Below are 22,013 nucleotides of genomic sequence, written 5' to 3' on the forward strand. Positions count from 1 at the left end.
GGCCGCAGTCAGTCCTGATGTCTGCCCCCAGCCCACCGCTGGGGCCACAGTCAGACTGGTGTGTGCCTTCTCTTCCCCTCTCCTAGGGGCGGGATTCACTGTGGGGTGGCGTGGCCCGTCTGGGCTACTTGCACACTGCCAGGCTTGTGATGCTGGGGATCTGGCGTATTAGCTGGGGTGGGAAGGCAAGGTGCACGGCGGCAGGGGGGGCAGGCTTAGCTCGCTTCTCCTTAGGTGATCCACTTCAGGAGGGGCCCTGTGGCAGCCGGAGGGAGTCAGATCGCTGCCGGAGGTTTGGCTCCGCAGAAGCACAGAGTTGGGTGTTCGCGCGGAGGGAGCAATTTCCCTGGCCGGAGCCGGTTCCCTTTGGGATTTTGGCTGGGGGATGGGCGGGGGAGATGGCGCTGGCTAGCGCCTTTGTTCCCCGCCAAACTGAGCTCTGTCGTCCGGGGGCTCCGCAGCTCACCCTCCCTTTGTCCTCCAGCCTTCCCGCTTTCCGAGCAGAGCTGTTAACTTATGACCTCCCAGACGCTAAGTCGCGCTTGCTGTCGGAACACAGTCCGTCAGGCCCCTCCGCTTTTGCAAGCCGGACTCGGGGGCTCTGCTTGGCCGGCGAGCCGCCCCTCCGCCCCGGCTCCCTCCCGCCAGTCCGTGGAGTGCGCACCGCCTCGCCGCCCTTCCTACCCTCTTCCGTGGGCCTCTCGTCTGCACTTGGGTCCGGTGACTCTGTTCTGCTAATCCTCTGGCGGTTTTCTGGGTTATTTAGGCAGGTGTAGGTGGAATCTAAGTGATCAGCAGGACGCGCGGTGAGCCCAGCGTCCTCCTACGCCGCCATCTTCCCCGAAAGCTATATATCCTTTTTAAAGGGGTCATGGGTCAAAAAACTATACCCATCATCTATTGAGGGAAACTAATATTTATATGTTTTAGTAGGAAAAAAATAGAGACTTTCCATGGAATCATTTACATCAATGAATAGAACATCTATGGACAGTCCAGCACACTGGTGTAACATCTTGTTTCTAAGAGAATTGGTTTCTAAAAAAATAACGGGCAAAGATTATACCACTATTGGCTCACTGTTTGGAGTTGGGAGTGCGACAGCTTGGTTGGGTAGAGTTGAGGTTAGAGATCCAACTAGCTCATAATTTTGGAGATGAAAGCCTGGAGCCCAGAGAAACCACACAGTCTATCATGGTCTCAAGGAAGGTCACAGCTGGAACCAGAATCATAACCTCCATGCAGTCCCATGCTGGCTACATGACTTTTTGAGGTAGTCCTATTGACTAGGTCTTTTTTTTTAATGTTTATTTTGGAGAGGGGAAAGGGGGAGAAAATGAACAAGTGAGGGAGGGGCAGAGAGAGAGGGAGACACAGAATCCAAAGCTGTCAGCACACGGCCCAGTGTGGGGCTTGAATTCACAAAGCGTGAGATCATGACCTGAGCTGAAGCTGGATGCTTAACCCACTGAGCCGCTCAGGCGCCCTAACAAGGTCATTTTCTAAGAGCCACTCTATACCATTTGATGCCAGGAACTTTTTGATGTGGCCTGAAAAAAACGTTAAACTTTTCTGTTGTTTTGCTTTTTAAATTCAAATAATCAGTTATCCCATTCTTAGGCTTAGGATCTGATGGCATGGAGTTAGGGATGAGGTGAGGATCAGTATAGGCATCTGAGATGTGACGCAGTCAGGAGGGTGTTTTGGTTCATTACTTCCTAATAAGCATGGCTGTTTCAACCTGGCCTTGTCAGAATAGCTGCTTTGAAACATCCAGTTCAAGATGTCCCTTTGGAGAAATTCTAAGGATATGAATGTTTGACTTCATGCAGGGCCATCTACTGGTCTGGGTTTCCTTTCTCTATTCAGCAGTGAAAGACTCATGACTTAAGTGCATTTTAATAACTGGATATAAATGTTTGAGTTTCGGCTGCCACTGTAGGATTTTCTTCTTCTTTTTTTTTTTTTTTTTACATTTATCTTTAGTTTTGAGACAGAGACAGAGCATGAGTGGGGGACAGGCAGAGAGAGAGGGAGACACAGAATCAGAAGTAGGCTCCAGGCTCTGAGCTGTCAGCACAGAGCCCAATGCGGGGCTTGAACTCGTTAACTGCGAGATCATGACCCAAGCCGAAGTCAGACACTCAGCCGACTGAGCCACCCAGGCACCCCAGGATTTTATTCTTCTAATTCAGGTTGCTGTCAAATACTCTCTGGGGAAAAGAACCTTAAAAGATCATGTAGATTTTTTAATTCTTTTAATGTTTATTTATTTTTTGAGAGCGAGACAGAGCATGAGTGGGGGAGGAGCAGAGAGAGGGGGAGACACAGAATCTGAAGCAGGCTCCAGGCTCTGAGCTGTCAGCACAGAGCCTGACGCAGGGCTTGAACCCACCAACCGTGAGATCATGTCCTGAGCTGAAGTCGGACACTTAACCGACTGAGCCACCCAGGCGCCCCAAAAGATCATGTAGATTTCAAAACTTGCTAAATGTTATATTTTGACAGGATATTTATTTGGGGGGGTTAGAAAGGAGGATAATAAGGAGTGCTTGGGTGGCTCAGTCAGTTGAACCTCTGACTTCAGCTCAGGTCATGATCCCATAGCTCGTGAGTTCAAGCCCTATGTCAGGCTCTGTGCTGACAGCTTGGAGCCTTGATCCTGCTTCTGATTCTGTCTCCCTCTCTCTCTCTGCCCCTAACCCACTCACATTCTATCTCTGTCTCTCTCAAAAATAAACGCTAAAAAAATAATTTTTTAAAAAAGGACGATAATAAAAAGAAAACAGCATCAACACTGAAATACTAGATCTACCATTGCACAGAAACCAATTTAAAGTAGATCTGGCTTGGTTCTCTCTACAGCATTTCATTACCTAATGTGCCATAGGGATTTTGATGTCGCGGTGGGTCATGAAGGATGCCATCATGGCAAGGGTTTAAAGGCCATGAATTACTAAGGTATTTAGACATGAGTTACCTTGGTAATTTCATCTGTTTACAGATGTTTTCTCAATCGGGAGCTGTGCTTTGCCAGAAGGCGAATTGGCTTTACAGATAAAACCAACCACCTCTGGCAGCGGGTCACTGTGCCTCTGGTGCCTCCAATGTCTGAGTCTGTTTTCAAAGGTAGGCTGGAAGGAGGAGGATCTGAGAAGCAGCTTCTGAAGAGAGAGCAGATGCCTCCCTGGATAACTCTGATGAAGAATTTTCAACTTTGGTGACTTTATTTTTCCTTTTTGTCATATAATTAAACTGTACTCATTCTTCAGGTGAAATACTTCATCTGAGGTTAACCTGAGATAAAATGTAAAACAGAAAAGTGTATCAGAAAAGCAAACAAACAAACTTGGGACCAGGACCATCAGAGTTTGGCACCATAAGCTCACTGGGGTCATTTTGCCCATCTGGGCTGATCTACATTTCTACAGCCTTGGATTGTTTTTTTCTGAGCCACTTCTTGATAAACACTAGACCCTAGAGGAAATTCAGATTATCTTGGAATAACCACATGTACTCAGGAGCTAATGACCAAAAACTACTCCTTGCAAAATATCCAAGTTCCAGAAAAAGAAGTCTTCCAGGACTCCTAATGTCGTATCCCTTTCAGGATTTAAAGGCCACAGGTTGTGCAGATCTAAAGTGACAGATAGTTAACACTGCTTCAAAAATAACTATTTAAGTAATTCAACTAAAGTTACTCCTAAAGAGACAATCAGCAAGCACTTGCAATGCAAGAGAGAAGGATTCTCAAAGTGAAATTAAATAATAAAAATAAAAGTTAATCTTCATCTTTTTCTTAAATCATAATGCAAGTGAATTTGAAAAAGCTGATTAAATTCAATATAATTTAGTTAGAAAACTTAATGTATCATGATTGTGCATGCTCCTCAGCAAAGACTGAAAAGCAGAAAAGCAAGATAAAGGGAAAAAACTGCATCAGATGTATTTCCATAGAAACCTTATTTTATGACTGCTGGTTCATGTGTGGTAGAATATGCGCGCGCGCGCGCACACACACACACACACACACACACACACACACACACACACCACAAATAGTTGCAAATCACTCGGTAGCAAACCAGACTACCCGTGCGCCAGTTTGAGATTTGTAGATCCAGCCTAACACAGGTTCAGATTGGCAGCCCTGAGGTGACATATCCCAGTCTCATGGACTTGAGGCTCCTGACAGTTCTGGGTCAATTTTTTTGACCATTGTCAACCACAGCTATCTATCATTGGTCCCCACTGGGGCAGCGTCAAGTTTCTAAATGATGCCTGGATTTAATCCTCTCTCTAGTGTATCTTCTACACTCTGACGAACAGAAGTCAGATCAGATTTCCTAAAGTTTGCTCAAGCTAGACTCTTGCCTCTGGGATTTGGTGTATCTAGTAATGTTCAAGTTGGGTTGATCCCTTTTTCATAATGCTTGTCACATTCTTTTTCTCCCCTCAAATCAATGCACAGCTAGACTTTTGTTGAAACAACTTCCTAGGTTTAGGCTCCTTCCTCTGAGCTATTTTATGCCACAACAGATTAGTATTCTTGACACACTGCTTCTTGACAGTTCGTTCTCCAGCTCAAAAATTTTTGCTGGCTCCCCATATAAATAATATATGCAGACTCCCTAGCCAGGCACTTGAAGCTGTCTGCCTCCAACTTGCCTCTCCAACCCTATTTCACACTCATCCAATGAGTGTTCTAAGGGCCAAGCCTGGCATGTGATAGGTGATGAATGTCCTGATGGGTGGCCATCAGATTGACTAAGAGAACAGTCAAATAATTGACATGTGTAGACAGTGGGGATGTGTTAAGTAGAAAAGGCCTGTCTGTGTGTGTGGTAGTTTCCTCCTCACCATAGTGGCTCCCTACTCCCCTTTTAAAGTCCATTGTTTTAGCTTCCGCTGCTTCCACTGGAGATGGCCATAGGCATCAAGAAGTGTAGGCACTGGCTCTTTGACCACATCAAGCTCTGACACCCTGGGAGTGCCACGTCACTCTTAAGCTACCACCTATACTTGTAAACTGAGGAGTTTGGTCCAATCTTTTCTCCATCATGGATCTGTTTCCTTTTCTGCCATAACTCTAGGCACTTTGAAAACTTTTGTCTAGACTTATGCTGTCCACTGTGGTAGCCCTTAACCACATGTGGCTATTGAGCATTTGAAATGTGCCTAATCTGGGGGTGTTTGGGTGGCTCAGTCGGTTAAGCATCTGACTCTTGATTTTGGCTCAGGTCATAATCTCATGGTTGTGAGATCAAGCCCCACATTGGGCTTCATGCTAGATGTGGGGTATGCTTAAGCTTCTCTCTCTTCCTCTATTCTTCCACAGCTTGTGCGCGTGCATATTCTTTCTTTCTACTCCCTTTCCATCCCCCCCTCCAAAAAGGAAGTATGCCTAGTCAGAATTAGGTGACCTGTAATTGTAAAGTACACACCAGATTTTGAAGATTCAGTGTGGAAAAAAATACCAGTATAAAATGTTTTGATTTAGATCTTGATTACATAGTGAAATTATAAGTTATAGGTATAATGAACTAAATAAAATATATGATTAAAATGCATTTCACCTGTTTTTATGTTTTCTGGTTTTGTGTTTTATGTTTTATGTAGCTTCTTAGAATATTAAGGTTGTGTATGTGGCTCACATATTTCTATCAGCCATCTCAGGTCTAGAAACTCAATTTCTTTTTCTTTTAAATTTTTTAAAACGTTTATTTTTGAGAGAGAGAGCATGGGAAGGGGAGGGGCAGAGAGAGAGGGAGACACAGAATCTGAAGCGGGCTCCAGGCTCTGAGCTGTCAGCACAGAGCCTGACACGGGGCTCGCACCTGTGAACTGTGAAGTCACGACCTAAGCGGAAGTCAGATGCTTAACCAACTGAGCCACCCAGGCGCCCCTGGAAACTCCATTTCTTACATAATGAAGAATTAGTTTACCTGCTTTTTAATTGTTAAAGCGTATATGAAAATGAGTACTTTTAAGAAGTATGAAATGACCAGTGTTACCAGAACATAGAGATGTGAAAGGAGTGTCATGTTATTCTCCCAGTCTTGCAGGTAAAGGTGTGTTCTCCTAGGTGATTTGAAATGTGAGAATAACTTACACCTCCTTATTCTCTGTGAGCAGTTCTGAGGCTGGGACTGAAAATGGGACATTTCCAGGTTGGCACAAGGGATGTGTTCTGCTCCACTGTCAGATCCTGTCATTCTGGCATTGCCTTTTTGTTCCCGGACTCTTTGCCATTTCATCCTTTAAAGTGGTAATAGCTGTGTGGGCAGCATTCAGGTAGCAGAAATGTTTGCAGGCGGGTTGCATGACATTGAAAGTACGTCAAGTGTGGAAAATGTGTTGACTTTGACCCAGCTGTATGATTTGTGGGCAGCTTTGACAATTCATTTTATTTTCCAAGTCCCTTAAGTCACATAGAACGTTCCCGTGTACTTGAGATACATAAACGATTTCTCCTCTGGCCTGGTGCTAACGCACAGGTTGTGCCTGCTTCAAGTGAGTTGTGGGAATGCACCAAGGCTCCCAATGAGCTGGCAAGACAGAGCTGCTCTGCTAGAGTCATTACTGAGATGGGGTGGGGAGTAATCAGTGTTTACCTGCCGGACCCACGGTGAAATTCCCATGCTTGGTAGTGAACATTAAAATGGCCACTTAGTCTTTGTGGATTATATCTCTGCTTAGAGGCAGGGAATCACTTGCAAATATGGCCATGTTTTCAGAACTAAACCGTTTGTTTTACAGTTGTGTACAAACGATTGAATTCTTTATTATTTGCCTCCTAAGTTCAACATACTGCAACACACCACTGTAAATTTAGGAGAAGCAGTGAATATTTGTGTTCATTCTGATTTCTAAATACTATGCTTCCAGACAGCTAACTCTGCACTGCTGAATCCCAAGTTTCATCTCTGGTATTTGGACCCAGAAGATGGTTCAGACAGCATTTGGGAAAAGTTACTTACAGCCTCTTTTACTTGGTGGGAGAAAATTAACAATGCTGCTGCCAGTTTGCCTTTTTTCTGCCTACGCTGTAGTAGAAATATGTTTATTTTGACACCATCTGTGAATTGTAGTAACATGAATTTTATGCTCTGGTAGGGTTTCTATGAAAGGTTCTAGAATCTCTGGAGCACAGCAAGCCAGGTGGTTGGGCAGGGCTAGACATGGAAGGTATGGGGAGAGTAGAGCCTGGAAGGGCATAGGGAGTGTATCAGATCTACTGAAGACTCCTCAGTGCTGGTGACTTCATCTCTTCGTGAGGGGTAACATTTAAGAATTTCAAGGTAGACACGGAGTTGGTGGTGGTGTATGACATGGACACTTCTGAAGTGTCACACAGCCTTTATGATAGCAGAGTAGAAGACGAGTTTGAGGGGAGTGAAACTGAAGGCATGGAGACACAATGGAAGGCCGTTCCAGTAAACGAAGTAAGAATTAGAGCTTGGGATAAGCCAGAGATGTGGAAGAAAGAAGGAGTTGGATCTGAGAGAGATGCAAAAGGATGAAGTGATAGGATTTAGGTGTGCAGTGTGAAGGACAAGTACAAGTCTGAAAGATTTCCCAGTGTCGGGACAGGAGTGAGACTGTAGGCTCCCTGGGCATAGGAAGGGGAAGCAGGTTTGAAGGAAAGGTACTCTTTTTGGGGTCTTAGAGGTAGAGCTCAGAGGCCCAGAATGCACAGACAGCAAGACCATGGTGGTATAGAAATGGATCCTGAAACAAGTGCAGGTCGTTTGGTTTAGAAAAAAAATTTTCGCTTAATAATATAAAAACAGGGGGCAAAAACATAAGAGACTCTTAAATATGGAGAACAATCAGAGGGTTCCTGGAGAGGTTGTGGGAGGGGGCATGGGCTAAATGGGTAAGGGGCATTAAGGAATCTACTGAAATCATTGTTGCACTATATGCTAACTAATTTGGATGTAAATTAAAAAAATAAAATAAATTAAAAAAATTTTGCTTAATGACATCATCTCTTGGAACCTGCAAAATACCCACTGTAAGAAAAATATTATTCAGGAAATGGCAACTACAAAAAGCTTCTCAGACAGTAAGGTACGTGTGAATCTGCTCTGAGTAGGCAAGTGTTCTCATGGAGTGGGTGGTTCAGAGGGTGGTAATTCTCTATTAACCTGCAGACAAAGAGTCGGGGAAATTCCCGATTGCCTTTCAAGATGTATTCCAAGGTCACCTTTTCTAAAACGCCCTTTGAGCCATCCTTGCTCTAGCCTTCAGGCCGAGGGGGACATCTGGCCTTGCTCTCTCCCCTGGGCTGCAGGTATTCTTTGTAATACCAGGTCTGTGTTTTTGCTTACTACCTATATGCTCTTTCCCTCCCAATGAATGGTGGTTTTTTGAAAGGGGGAAATATATAATCTCTATTTTGTTACCTTCAACATGTGGAGTGTATCAGGTATATCTAGCCTATAGTGAGTGTTCAGTAAATGTTCACTGAATAAATTCAGGGGATTTATATACAGCGTGGTAAAGTAGAAAGAGAAATAGTCTGGACAGAAGAGAGGGGACCTGGGTTATGACACCAATTCTGCTATTGGCTCTTTGACCCTGAACGAGCTAGTTAATTTTGCTGGCCCTTGGTTTCCTTATAGGCAAAGGAGGTTGAACAAGAGTCTAGGAAATCCATGAATGGTCTTCAAGAGATTCCTGGATTTCTTGAGATGAAATGCAGAGTTGTGTATACTTATGTAGGTGTGTATGTACATATATATACACACAGACACACACACGTACATACACATACATACACATACATACATACAGGTCCACTCCAACCCCCAAGGAAAAAACCAAGGACTTTCAATGTACTTCAAAAGGGAGCTATGACTTAAAATAATTAAGAACCATTGAATAAAATGTGGTAGCTTTAAAATTTCTGTATTGGATGGAGTTTGGCCACAGGAGGTGTGGCCCTGTGGGGGTGAGGTTTAACCAAAGGACTGGTCTTGAAATTGCTATTAAATGACAGCCTACTTACATAGATTTTTGTATTTATTTGAGGCAATGAGGCATGGAGATTATGGGGAGATGTATGCTAAAGCTTCTCTAAACCCATCCCTTTGTACTGTCACTTCTTAGAGCTTTTTAAATTCTATGTGAACTGTATGTGATTATAGTTCTTATTATGTGTTATCTTCATGAGTTGACTAGGCATGGGACATTCTTTTTAACATTTGCTTTGGCAAGGTCAAGTGTGATTGTTTTTGGGCTCTTAGAGTTACTTTTGCATGACAGGAGTTTTTGTTTTTGTTTTCTGAATATTTGCATGGAAAATTAATTACATGAGAGAGGAAAATGAATAAATAAGGAAAAAAATTTACCATCCACAATCTTTTTTTTTTTTGAACCTAATGAATGCTATAGTTAGATAAACTTAGTGACTATTGGCAAGTATTAGACACTGGCCATCATGTACTTGAACAGAGGTATAACCTTTTAGATGTATGCACAGCCATTGGAAAGCTTCGTGTTACATCCTGTGTTAACTTGAGATAGATATCTCACATTGTATTTTCTGCAGTGCTTTGCAAAGACCACGTGTTATTTTACTAATGATGACAGTGACCACAGTGGCATTAGGAAATAGCAGAAGTATGGGACATCCTTTTATATGCTTTTTATAGACAGAGACTGAGAGAGGTAAAGGAGCTAAGGCACAGGGCATATGCTTAACTCCCATGGCCACCCAGCTAGTGAGAAACAGAGCTGAGATTTGAACTCAGAACATCTGGGTCTTTTTTTTTTTTTTAAGCAACATTTGAAGAGTTCAATTATCTGCCAGGCAGATTTTTTAATTAAGTTTTTCATTTTAATTCTAGGATAGTTAACATACAGTGTCACATTAGTTTCAGGTGTACAAATAGTGATTCAACAATCCTATGCATTATTCAGTGCTCACCATGATTAGTGTACTCTTTAATCTCCATTAGAACATCTGAGTCTTAAGTTTGTGCTCCTAACCAGGCCAGGAGGCCCCTAACCTCCTAAAAGGAGGTTCTTTTTTTTCTGTAGGGCTTTACTTTTGAAGTTTCAAAACAGTAAGTATAGACTAATTCTTACTTTTATGATCATTACCAAGGCCTGCACAAACAATACATAATTTGGATGCATTTAACCTATATAGATACTCTTTGGTCCACTTCAATTTCATTTCTCATGGTGCACAATCTTCTTGATACAGAAATATTGTTCAGTTCATCTTACCTGGCTGTTGCGCTTTGCTTTGCCTGTAGGGGAGGTGGTCCACACATTTTCTAGCAGCATCCTACAGTATTCAAAGCAACAACCAGGTGTTTTAGGGAAGATGTAAAATGTGCTGCTAGAACTATGACACTAAGCTGCAGTGTATCTTAATGGGGCAATTTACTGTGTGAAATTAGAATTGCAAAGAAAATTAAGATAATGAGGTCTGTTGATTTCCTAGGAGGCTTAAGGTAAAATATATTAGTCTGATAGTCACCATCTGGTTGGGTTTAGAATTAGGCTTCTTTGAGAGTCTGGTGTCTGGCGTGCCTGGGTAATACCAGGTCTCTGGGTTGCACCTGATTGAGTCTATAAGCCTGTGTTTCTGTCTGAATTATTCAGTCCAGCACTCCCAGCCAAGTTCTGTCTGAGTTACGTCCTCTGAGCTTTTCCTCCATGACCACATGGGGCATTTACTCTCAGCCTGGAAGAACCATGATGTGGCGTTCCTGCCTATAGCTTCAGCTGCTGGATGATAACTTGATGCTCTGGTGCTGCAGTGCTACAGAGCTTTCTTGAATGACTAAGCTTGTCTTGCACTTGGGGTTCAAGTCTACAGCCACCAGATTGCCTTGTAGAGCCCACCTCCCTGAAGTGTCACTTCCCTGGGAACTAATGGTGAAGTCAGCTCTCTGCTTCTGAATTTTGATAATAGCCTTTCCATTAGATCAGGGAGAAGTATGTGTGTATGTATATATATATGTATATATGTGTATATATATGTATATATGTGTGTGTGTATATATATATATACATATATAATTATATGTATACATATGATATAAATATATTATTATGTTTATATTATAATATGTTTTATTATATATATATATATATATATATATTTATTTATTTATTTATTTATTTTGAGAGAGAGAGCATGAGCAGGGGAGGGGCAGAGAGATTGGATCCCAAATAGGCTCTGTGCTGTCAGCTCAGAGCCCAATGTGGGGCTTGAACCATGAGATCATGACCTGAGCTGAAATTAAGAGTTGGATGCTTCACCGACTGAACCACCCAGGCACCCCAAGGAGAGGTTTAAGAGGTAAAACTTCAAGGTAGAGAATTCAAGTAGATAAATCCACAATTAACTAGCACTTTTTGGCAGATGTGTGTGTTGGTTCCTATGGCTCTCTGTGGTTATTGTCTATGGCCATGGCTTCCTTAACTCAGGAACTTAGAAGTAACTGTAACTTACTGCTTTTGCATGGATGACTTCTTTTAATTACAAACTACATTATCAACAGCATGAATATGCTGGATAAGCAGAAAGTAAGAATTTTCTTGAAGGTCTCATGAAGAGAATAGTTAAAATTGGTAGCTTTATTAGTTTACAGTTCTTATTGAAAACTTTTATGGCTTTTAAACTTACTAATGGGGATGGTAAAAGTAAAGAGCTCAAACTAAATTAAAATCACCATTAAGGGGAGAAATTTGATGGGAAGGGGTTGCCACTGTATATACTGCCTCTAGACTTGAGGAGAGAGGCAATTCTTTTTCATATTTAATATTTAATTTTCATAATGGGCTCCTTCTTCAATTATTCATTCATTCCCTGCTTGTGCCAGGCTAAGCTCTTTACACATTTTTACACATATTATCCCCAATCCTCGCAACAATTTTGCAAGGTAAGTATTAGTCATTCATTTGTTTGAGCAACAAATATTTTTGTGTTAAGTGGTTGTTATGACCCTGGCTGTGAGCTAGGTGGTAAGAGTGGAACAGTGAAGAAGCAGTTTGAGTTCCCTTACCTTGAGGTGTTGTTCATTGTTGAATGGAGAGACAGTAAATAGGTCATTAGAGTGCCTTTTTATCTTAATATACACTTCAGCGGTGTATAAATGCATAAAAAGTTTTTGAAGAGCAATGGTTATACTTTTGACATCCTCATCTTGTCTAAGAGTCTTTCCTCTAGAAATACCTGCACACAGTTGAAAAGATAATTGGTAAGGATGGTAATGCCACCATTGTTCTAATAGGCAAATGTTGAGAAAGCTCATTGGCAGCAGAATGGTCAAATCATTGTTACACTCGTATGCTGTAATGTTGTACAGCATTAAGGTGAATGAGGTAGATCTGTATGTGTTGACACAGCTGTCTGGGATATATTATTAAATGACAAACTCAGGTTGTAGAAAAGTCTGTATAATAGAAACATATTGCCTAAAATAATAATCATGAAGAAAAGGGAACAGAATAGTGCAGGAGTCACACCAGATTTTTAGCTTTAAGCAGAGGTGTCTGTATGGTGGGAGTGGGGGGACAACTTCTGTGTGTTACTGTGTTATTTCAGTTTGACAAAATAAACATGAGTCCTTTTCAGATGTTTTAAACAGCAAAGGTGATAGGTAGAGGGCAGAGTTGTGTCCTACGGGAACACAAAGGACCCAGACTGGAGTGGGAGATGTCAGAGAAGACTGTGGTAGAGGGAATGGCCTGTCTGAATTCAGGATGTTCATCGTCAGCATGAGGAGAGACACAGAATATGTGTCCTGCTCAGGAGCATCCCAGTAGATGGCTTTGGAGCTGGCTACCTCTATACTTTAAAGGTTTATCCAGGTTGTCCTGAGTTCTTCACTTTGTCTCCACAATACATCAGCCACTCTTCTTAAATACTTCTCACATTTCCACCTCTTCTCTATCTCAACTGCTGCTGGTGTAGACTTCTCATTTCTCAACTGGATGATTGAACCCCGCCCCCCCCACTAGGTCTCATGACCCCTTGTCTGTATCCCATGTCCTTCTACCCCTGTTTATCCTTCACTGTGCTGAATGATCTTCTAAAAATGCAGTTTTGACCTGGGTATCTTCCTTTTTAAACTTTATAAATGATCTTTCATAGATTTTGGGATCTAATCCCACCTTCTAAAGCAAGCATATAGAAGCCCTTCTTACCTCTTCCACCTTCCTCCCACAGTAACTGTTACTTATATTATTTGGAAATATTTTACTTTCCTTAAAAATGCTGCTCTTCTTAACAAACAAGGAATAACATGGATTTAGTAGTTGGTGGTTGTCCTATTAACTTGCAAATGTTCTGGCTAGTTACCCCTTTGTGAGTTCATGTCTGTAATTTCATATTATGTTGAGGTAACGATTTATAAATCAATAAATTTCAGGGAAAATAGTCTTGCTGCCCTTGGGGATATTTTCTTTTGTAAATATTCTTGAATGAATGTTTCTAATGTCAGGAGAATCTGGCATTAATTTTTATACTTGTCTATTCCAAATCCGGATTTGCTCCACCTTTATAGAATACACACTGTTCTAAAAACACTACATTGACTAAACAGACTTATTTGCTTTGGCTAAACTTAGAATTAATGGATGGACTTGATGTACGATCAAATAGACACAAAACTGAGAGATGGTCCTGAGAGATTTACTTTAAGACATGCTATGTATTATTCTTCCATCCTTCCTGTCCACTGAATTTGTATCTTTATTTTTCTATTACTGAATGGTAATAAGTAATGCTTTTAAGTAAATAATAGGAATTGATTTCATCTTGGTGATTTTCAGAAATGTTTGAACTTTATAAACATGTAATACAGGACTAAAGTGATAGACTGTCTTTTGGCTCCCCCTGGCGGACAATTGTGCACAAAACTCAACGGTCTTGGATGGGGATGGTTGTGAATAGTACCAATGGTGGGAAAAGGGACACAAAATACATTCTTACCTTTAGATACATTATAGTTATTTTAGAAAATATCTCAATAAAATATATTTCTATTATAATGTAAAATAGCAGTTGTGAAATATATCACGTAAAATACCTAATACTAATGCTATTGCTGTTTTTCTTCTGAGTAATGGCAATGCTGGGACCATAGCGTAAAATAGAATTTCAGATAGCAGATTTCACACCACAGGTTTAAAACGGTGTGCATCAGGATAAGGTTGATGCTAAAATTTGACAGTACTATTAATTCATGTGTATACTACTTAGATTATTCCAGAATCTTCCAAAAGCTAGATATTTCTCAGTAATGCATAATTTTGGAATTTTAGCAAATGGTTATTTTTGAGTTAGCTTATTTTGATAAACTTATTTGTTCATTCATGATCTTCTGAATTTACAGATTCACTGAAGATTCTTTTATCTTTATTATGGGGAATTAATTGATACCTGATTGTGTCTTGCTTTCATATCAGATGTTCAAAAAAGTTAAACCAGGAAGAAATAGCATAGTCTTTCAATTAAACTTTATTTGTCTATAATGATAATTTTATATAATAAAAGTTCACCTTTACTGGGTTAATCATTTGATGGGCATTATCTCACTTAATCTTTTCAGTAACCCCATGGGGAGGCTGGTAGTTAGTTGTCCTAACCCACATTTTATAGAGCTTAGGAAAGGTGAGCTTAGCTAAAATCTGTGAGCCAGGGCTCAACCAGATTCTCTTGCTCCAGAGTTATCTGTTTATAACTTCAGCAGTGTACTTCTTCCTGAAGTAGGCAAGAGATAGGTACACGTGTGGCTAATACTCTTTAAGAGACTTCTGTGGCGTACTGAGACGTTGCTAGTAGGTCTTGGTATTTGAACTGAGGAATTAGAAGATGAACTCAGCTCAGAGAGAGATTTTTGCCTTTCCCACCCCTCATTTTGAATAGGACTTACAGAAGAACCTCTTTAAATTTTGTTTAGTTTTGAGAGTTAGGACAAATTATATCTGTTATCATAGAAGTAGGTTTCATGAGAAAAATACATTTTAGCTCTTTGGGTTCATCACTAACTATTTGAGTGAGATAATCTTAGGTGTAAAAGTGGCAAGGAAGGGTAAAATCGCTAGGTTCTAAAACTATAGCAGGGCACATTTAGGCGTAGGTACCAAGGTCTTCATAAGTAATCATTAAGATTAGATAGATAGAGGGGGCGCCTGGGTGGCGCAGTCGGTTAAGCGTCCGACTTCAGCCAGGTCACGATCTCGCGGTCCGTGAGTTCGAGCCCCGCATCGGGCTCTGGGCTGATGGCTCGGAGCCTGGAGCCTGTTTCCGATGCTGTGTCTCCCTCTCTCTCTGCCCCTCCCCCGTTCATGCTCTGTCTCTCTCTGTCCCAAAAATAAAAAATAAACGTTGAAAAAAAAAAAAAAGATTAGATAGATAGATAGTCAAGGGGTTAGGAAACTCTTTCTGAAAATACTCAGAATAATTTTCTTAAAGTTCGCAATTATAAAGAATAGCTATCATTTAAACAGTTTTCATGTATTATCTTCTTAATACTTACAGTAACCTAATGATTTTTAATTACCTAACTATGATTATAGGCAGTATCCAGATGATAAAACTGAAGCCCAGGGTAGTTAGGCAGTTTGCTGGAGGTTTTTGGCTAATGAAATGTAAAGCCAGGATTTGAACTCGTTTGAACTAGCTCAAGAGCCCACACTCTAAACCACTTGTCTGTATAGCAGTGTTTTCCAGTAGAACTCTCTGTGATGATGCAAATGTTTGATGACTGTATATTGCAATACAGTAGCCACTAGCCAGATTTGGCTACTGGGCACTTTAAATGTGGCTAGTACAACTAAGAAACATTTAAATAGCTTGTCCGTGTGGCCAGTGGCTACTGTACTTGGACAGAACAACTTTACAAGATCTTTCAGATTCTGTAGAAGTGGAGATAGAAGACCTTTAGTATTACCTCATCTAACTTCTTGCTTCAATGATAAGGAAACTGTAAACCAGATGCTTAACAATCTGCTTAGAGTAACAGTTAAAGAAGGGACCAGATTATAACCCAGGAGTTTATAATTTTCAGAAACCGCTCTTCCCATTCTGTACTTTTGTTGGTATCTGCAAATTTACATTTCTGCTGCCATTGTTAATCTTAGATTGTAAGATTATCTTTGAAAAAAATTCTTATCTTTCCCGAAGTACACGTCTAATTAACGCTTTCCTTTTTTTCTCAGGTTATAGAAACACTGTCACGACTTTCTCGCACACCTATAGCGTTGGCCACAGGAATCAGGTAAGCTTGATTCAAGTGTTCATTTGCTCAATGAATGTAATGATTATTTACTGAGTGGTTACTATTTGTAAAGGACTTTGCATACAGGGACCATATCTCATTCATGCACACACAGTGCCTGGTATTTCAGTGCCTACTACACATTTGAAATCAATTGAGCAAGTAAGAACTTATTTATAGAGTTGAATAAGATACATTGGCTAAACATCATTGTCAATTCACTACTGATTGTTACCGGTAGGGTTCTTTGTTTTCTTAATTTCCTCCAACATTTCATTTCATTACATACAATTCATCAAAACAAACACAAATGCTCAAGTAAATACATACTTAAAAGATGTTGTAGTACATTTATTTCCTATAGTCCATAACCATAACTCACAACTTTCAGGAATTCAAAAAGTAAATCAGATAAATATAAAATAACATGTGTACAAAGATATGTGTTGAGGATTGGTACTAAGTAAAAAAGTTGGAAATAGGTTAAATTAATTGTGCCATCTCTGTGCAATGGAGTATTATGCAGTCAATAAGCATGGAAATGTAGATGTGTATATCATGTTGGACTTTTTCTGTTTACTACATTCTCAAATTATATCAGTCAGAAAGTCATAGTTTTAGTAACATTAATGATAGAAAGTTGCAGTAGCTACACAGCTAGGCCGCATAGAAATGGAATGGATCTCATTTTTTACCTTGTTTTCTCAGAGGTCCATTCCTTAGTCTCCAGCCTTTATGGGGCTCTGTGATGCTGTCTCTCTCCCTCTGTTGCTCCTATTTTTCTGTGTCCAACTCACATTCAGGTTTTAAGAAGAGGATATAAGCACATTTTACAGGATTGATCAGCAGTAACTAGGCAGCCCCTTCCCTGGATACAAAGCCTAATGACCTCAGGGAGGATACCCTGTGTACCCTTTTTTGGAAATGGGCTGTGACTTTGGCAGCTTCCTACAGAAGTAATCTCTAGGCTGGGTACATGTTCAACACCTTGCAATTTGCTCTACATGATTCATCTTTCCATCTTAATATTTATTTTATGTCATTATATGTAAACAGATTTTGAAATAAATAGCCTGATTCTATTTTGATATATTTATGCATATTTGATTCTGAAAGCATATATATTAGAAGATTTTTCTTTCCTTCTTAATTATTCTTATCTATATTTTCAAATTTTCTGCAGTGAACTTCATATAAGAGCATAATCAAATGTGCCGGAATTTATTTAAAAAAAAAGTATTTTGAAATTTTAGCATTTCTCACATTTTAATTTACTTGAAAAATGTAGCTTCTTTAAATGTCTTAAGTATTCAATTAATCCATAAGGCAGTGTGAAAATCTGCTTTTCAGTATATTAAATATAGTTATCACTTAGTGCTCATTTATTATTTTGTTGGATCCTCTTATTTTTGTGAAATGTGACATGCTGGCTGCATGTAAAGAAAGTAAAACTTTTGGCATGATAGTATAATTATGCCTGTGTTAGACATGCACTCGGGCATTATGTGGGTGTTATGAAAAAAGTTCATAGTACAGTAGGCAAAAAAAAGAAAGTCAATGGCTAGGAATTAGGGGATAAATGAAAGTACTTTTCTTTTAATAGGGAACAAAGAAAACATCCTACTCTTCCTAAGGTCTGGATTTCCTCCTTTGTCCAATAAATGAAAATAAAATACACAACATAAATATCTTGTCCAAGTAGAGAAGTCTGCAAGAATCAATCATATATTGAGGGCATGATATGTTGGTCTTCTAATAATTTTTCTCTATATTTGGTGAGCTGAGTCACGTGAAGATGACTGTTACCAAACTATCTGTCAGTCAGATCAGATTCCATAGGTGAAAAGAGATGGTGCTGAACACAGGGGCACTTGGGTGGCTGCCTGTTCTCTGAACTGGGGAGCTGCAGTGGCCGCATTGTGGTGAGCCTGCAGGTAAGTGGTGTGTGGCACATCAGATGGGCACCTTAGCATGTCCACAGCTGTTCACGTGACTGCGATGACCACTGGTAATTGCTCCAGATAATTTGGGGTAGCAGGTGTCACAGCCTCCCTGGGGGATTCCCTGGGCAGCCACAGGACAGGCACTTTGGGAGACCCCCAGGATGTTGTGTTACACATGGTGACTGACCTGACCACTTTGGTGGCAGCTGAGCTCATGCATTTAGTGAGAAGTAAATGCCTAGCCTAGCTGTTGATAATTTCACCCTTTTCTCCCTTCTCCCTCTCTCCTAGGCCCTTCCCAACAGAAGAAAGTGTTAATGATGAAGACATTTACAAAGGCCTTCCTGATTTAATAGAGTATGTTGGGCATCTTCAGCAAAATTAAACCACTGCCAGTTTTTGCATTCTTGGTGGATTTTAACGATGGATGTTAAAATAGCTTTCAGAAGTGGAAAAGTGGCTTAATGATTAAGACGTGTAAGAATTCACCTCAAACTAGTGATGGAAAGCTTCACGAGAGAACGTACTTTGTAGTTCCTATGGCATGCCCGACACCGTGCCAGTCCTTAAGACAAGTAAAGAAAACAGACTGCAATGAAGTCGAATTTGGAAGTTTCTCAAAGGCGTACTAGAGGTGGTGGGTAAAACTGGGGTGGACAATTAAGGAACAAGGACAAAGAAATAGGATCTACTAGAATTGTAGGGCAGATAGTGCGTGCTTTGTCTGTTCAAGGAAGGGCGAGATTAGTGTGGGCTGGAGTTATTTAGGGAGTTTCATTAGACGGTGTTTGTTCTGCACAGAGAATCCTTTTGGGTTTTATTATTTAATAGTCAGGAAAGGCAAAGGCCTTTGCACCTGATTATCTTCTACTGATTGAGTGACTTGTGCAGATTACAAATAAATATAAGACATGATCCCCACCCCTCAAGGAACTAATGACAAAGACCAGGCTTGTTTGCAAAGAATTATAATAAGAAATATATTATGCTCCAGGAGGGATTCAGGTTCTGTGGAAATTCATCCATTCATCCATCCTAATAAACTAGCACTCCAACCTTGTTCTTGCTGTAGGACCTTTGCACTTGCTCCTTCTGCCCTTATGGCTGACCCGTCACCTTTCCCATTTTTGCTCGGATGTCTCTCCAGAGAGAGGCCTTCCTGACGACTGCATCTGAAATTGCTGTGGGCCCTTTACCTAGCTATGTGGTTTTAAGGCAATCGCTACTGCCTGAGACCATCTTTGTTTGCTTCATTTGTTGTCCACGTCCTCGTTCAAAGGTCAACTTGGTGAGATCAGGGACTTAACCTTGTTCTTGGCTGTCGTCCTAGAACTTTACACAGCATCTGGTGAATAGTAGGTCCTCGATAAATATTTGTGTTCTGAATGACTAAGCAGAATTGCATTAAGCATCTACTGTTTCAGCATTATGCTTCAGGCCCGAGCTGTTTAGTTGTATAAATAAGAGCTTATTGAGAGCCCATAACCATGTTACATGCATTATTTTGTGGTATACACACATGATGAGGTTGTTCCTAGTATCCCAATTTATGAAGGAGAAAACTGAATTGTGGAAAGCTAAGAAACTTGTTGAAGGTCATAGCTAGTAAATTTTAGTCTTTGGATTTGAACCCGAATAGTTCTTACTCCAGAGCTGAGGCTCTTCCTCATGGCAGTGACCCCAGGAAGCACCTTGAATTGCCCATCTGGGAACTTCCTGTAGAAGAGCAGAGGACAGTGCTGACAGGAGACTCTGGGATGGCTGCTGAGATGCTTTTCCCAGAATAGGTTTCACTTGCATGGGCCTTGAAGTCTTATATTTTAAATGTGAATTAAGGATAGTTTCTTATCTCTTGTTAACACCTCTAAGAACTCATGGATCTTGAGCAAGATTGATGCTGATCATCTCATTGAATTGGCTGCAGTCTTCATAAAGTGACTGTAAGGTTACTGGTATTATAACCAAATCCTCTGAAATGTTAGGAAGATTATATTATTTCTAGAGCTATTATGATGTTCTTTTTTGAGCCCTGCCAATTGTTGTTTACAGCTACTAATTTTCCTAGCTTTTCCCCATCTTTTTGTGTGGATGTCAGGATAAACCCTGTGAGGGTGCATCCCTAGCTAAGTTTGGAGAAACCTGGGCTCCTGATCCAGCTGCTCTGAGATAGCAGCTCATGTTCTGTGAGATGCAGCCTGCTTCAACTTTCCATCTGGTGGTAGAAGGTCTAAATAAGGTTATTCCTGCAGGTGCTTGCTTTTGAGTTTGCTATGACACCTTGATTTTCAGTCTTAGCTTTGTTAAGATCTCTATGGCTCATATCCTTAACTCTGACTTTTGGGGGTGAGTCACCCCAAGGGAAGCCCCTGGAACAAACACTGCAGTGGGAATCCTACTCTCCACTACAGTGGGAATCATTCTCTTCTCACATGGAGAGAAACAGACACAGGCTGGAATGGAGGTGTGAGGTGACTAGGCAGCACAGTGTCTTTGCTTTTTCTACCTTGATGATCAGGGTGTCACTCTCGCCCATATATAAATGGCCTGGACATGGGAGAAGTAAGATAGATTATTGTTGAATTGTTGACCACTGGAAGAATCACAGGTGTCCTTTCCCACTCCCCCCAGCTTCATTTTATACAGGTCAGGAATTATTGACCAGACTGTGAGCAGGAAAAGCTCCCTTAGTATGGGATTGAATGTAAAAAAAAAACCCCAAAGCATTCTAGCCCAATCTTGAGAATGTGTGTGGGTGCATTTGCATGCACACAAATGCGTGTGTGTCACTCCTACGATTCTTTAAAAATTGTTCTCCAGTTTTATTGAGAAATAATTGAACTACATCCTTGTGTAAGTTTAAGGAGTACAGTATATAGTTTTATTTACATATATCATGAAATGATTGCCACAGTAGGGTCAGCTAACACCTATCAACTTACATAGACACAATTGAAAGAAAAAAGGTAAAAAAAAAAATTGTCCTTGTGGTGAGAACTCTTAAGGTTTACTCTCCTAACAACTTTTCTGTATACCATGCAGCAGTGTTAGCTGTAGTCATCATGTCGAACATTCCATCCCTAGTACTTATTTACCTTATTGCTGGAACTTTATACCTTTTAATCACTTTCCTCCAATTATCCCTCACCCCTGCTTCCACTTCTGATCCCCACCAAGTCTGATCTCCTCTCTTTTTCTATGACAGGTTTTGTTTTGTTTTTTTTTTTTGGTTTGTTTTTGTTTTTGTTTTGGATTCCACACAGGAGTGAGATCACACAGTGTTTGGCTTTCTCTGTCTTACTTATTTCATTCAGCATAATTCCCTCATGGTCCATCCATGTTACTTTAAATGGTAGAATTTCCTCATTTTTTATGCTGAATATTACAGTGTGTGTATGTATATATGTGTGTGTATACATATATATATACATATATATATACAGATTTATATATATACTTATATATGTGTATATATGTATATATGTGGATGATATATGTACATATACATATATATACAAATTTATGTATATACATATACATATATATGTGTGTGTGTATATATATGTACACACACACACACACACACCACAACTTCCTAATCCATTCATCAATCAGTGGACACTTAGGTTGTTCCCATATCTTAGTTATTCTAAATAATGCTAAACATGAAGGTGCAGATACCATTATGAGCTAGTGTTTTTGTTTCCTTTGGATATATCCGAGAAGTGGAATTGCTGGATCATATTGCATTTCTATTTTTAATTTTTTGAAGAACTTCCATACCGTTTTCCACAGTGACTGCACCAATTTACAGTCCCACCAA

The 22,013-nt window shown here is 40.4% G+C and overlaps 1 protein-coding gene across 1 annotated transcript in view; it reads left to right on the forward strand.

The window, feature by feature from the left end:
• VAV3 (vav guanine nucleotide exchange factor 3) overlaps positions 1–22,013 on the forward strand; it is a 358,745-nt gene that overhangs the window by 149,017 nt on the left and 187,715 nt on the right. Inside the window, exons 3-4 of the mRNA XM_047085931.1 lie at positions 16,192–16,250; positions 18,485–18,550. Coding sequence (XP_046941887.1) covers positions 16,192–16,250; positions 18,485–18,550 — 125 coding nt within the window. The remainder of the gene's footprint in view (positions 1–16,191; positions 16,251–18,484; positions 18,551–22,013) is intronic.

The sequence above is a fragment of the Lynx rufus genome, unplaced genomic scaffold (assembly GCF_022079265.1).
Source record: "Lynx rufus isolate CCGP_SWC_20201006 ecotype Redwood Valley unplaced genomic scaffold, mLynRuf1.p SCAF_2, whole genome shotgun sequence".
Taxonomy (NCBI): domain Eukaryota; kingdom Metazoa; phylum Chordata; class Mammalia; order Carnivora; family Felidae; genus Lynx; species Lynx rufus.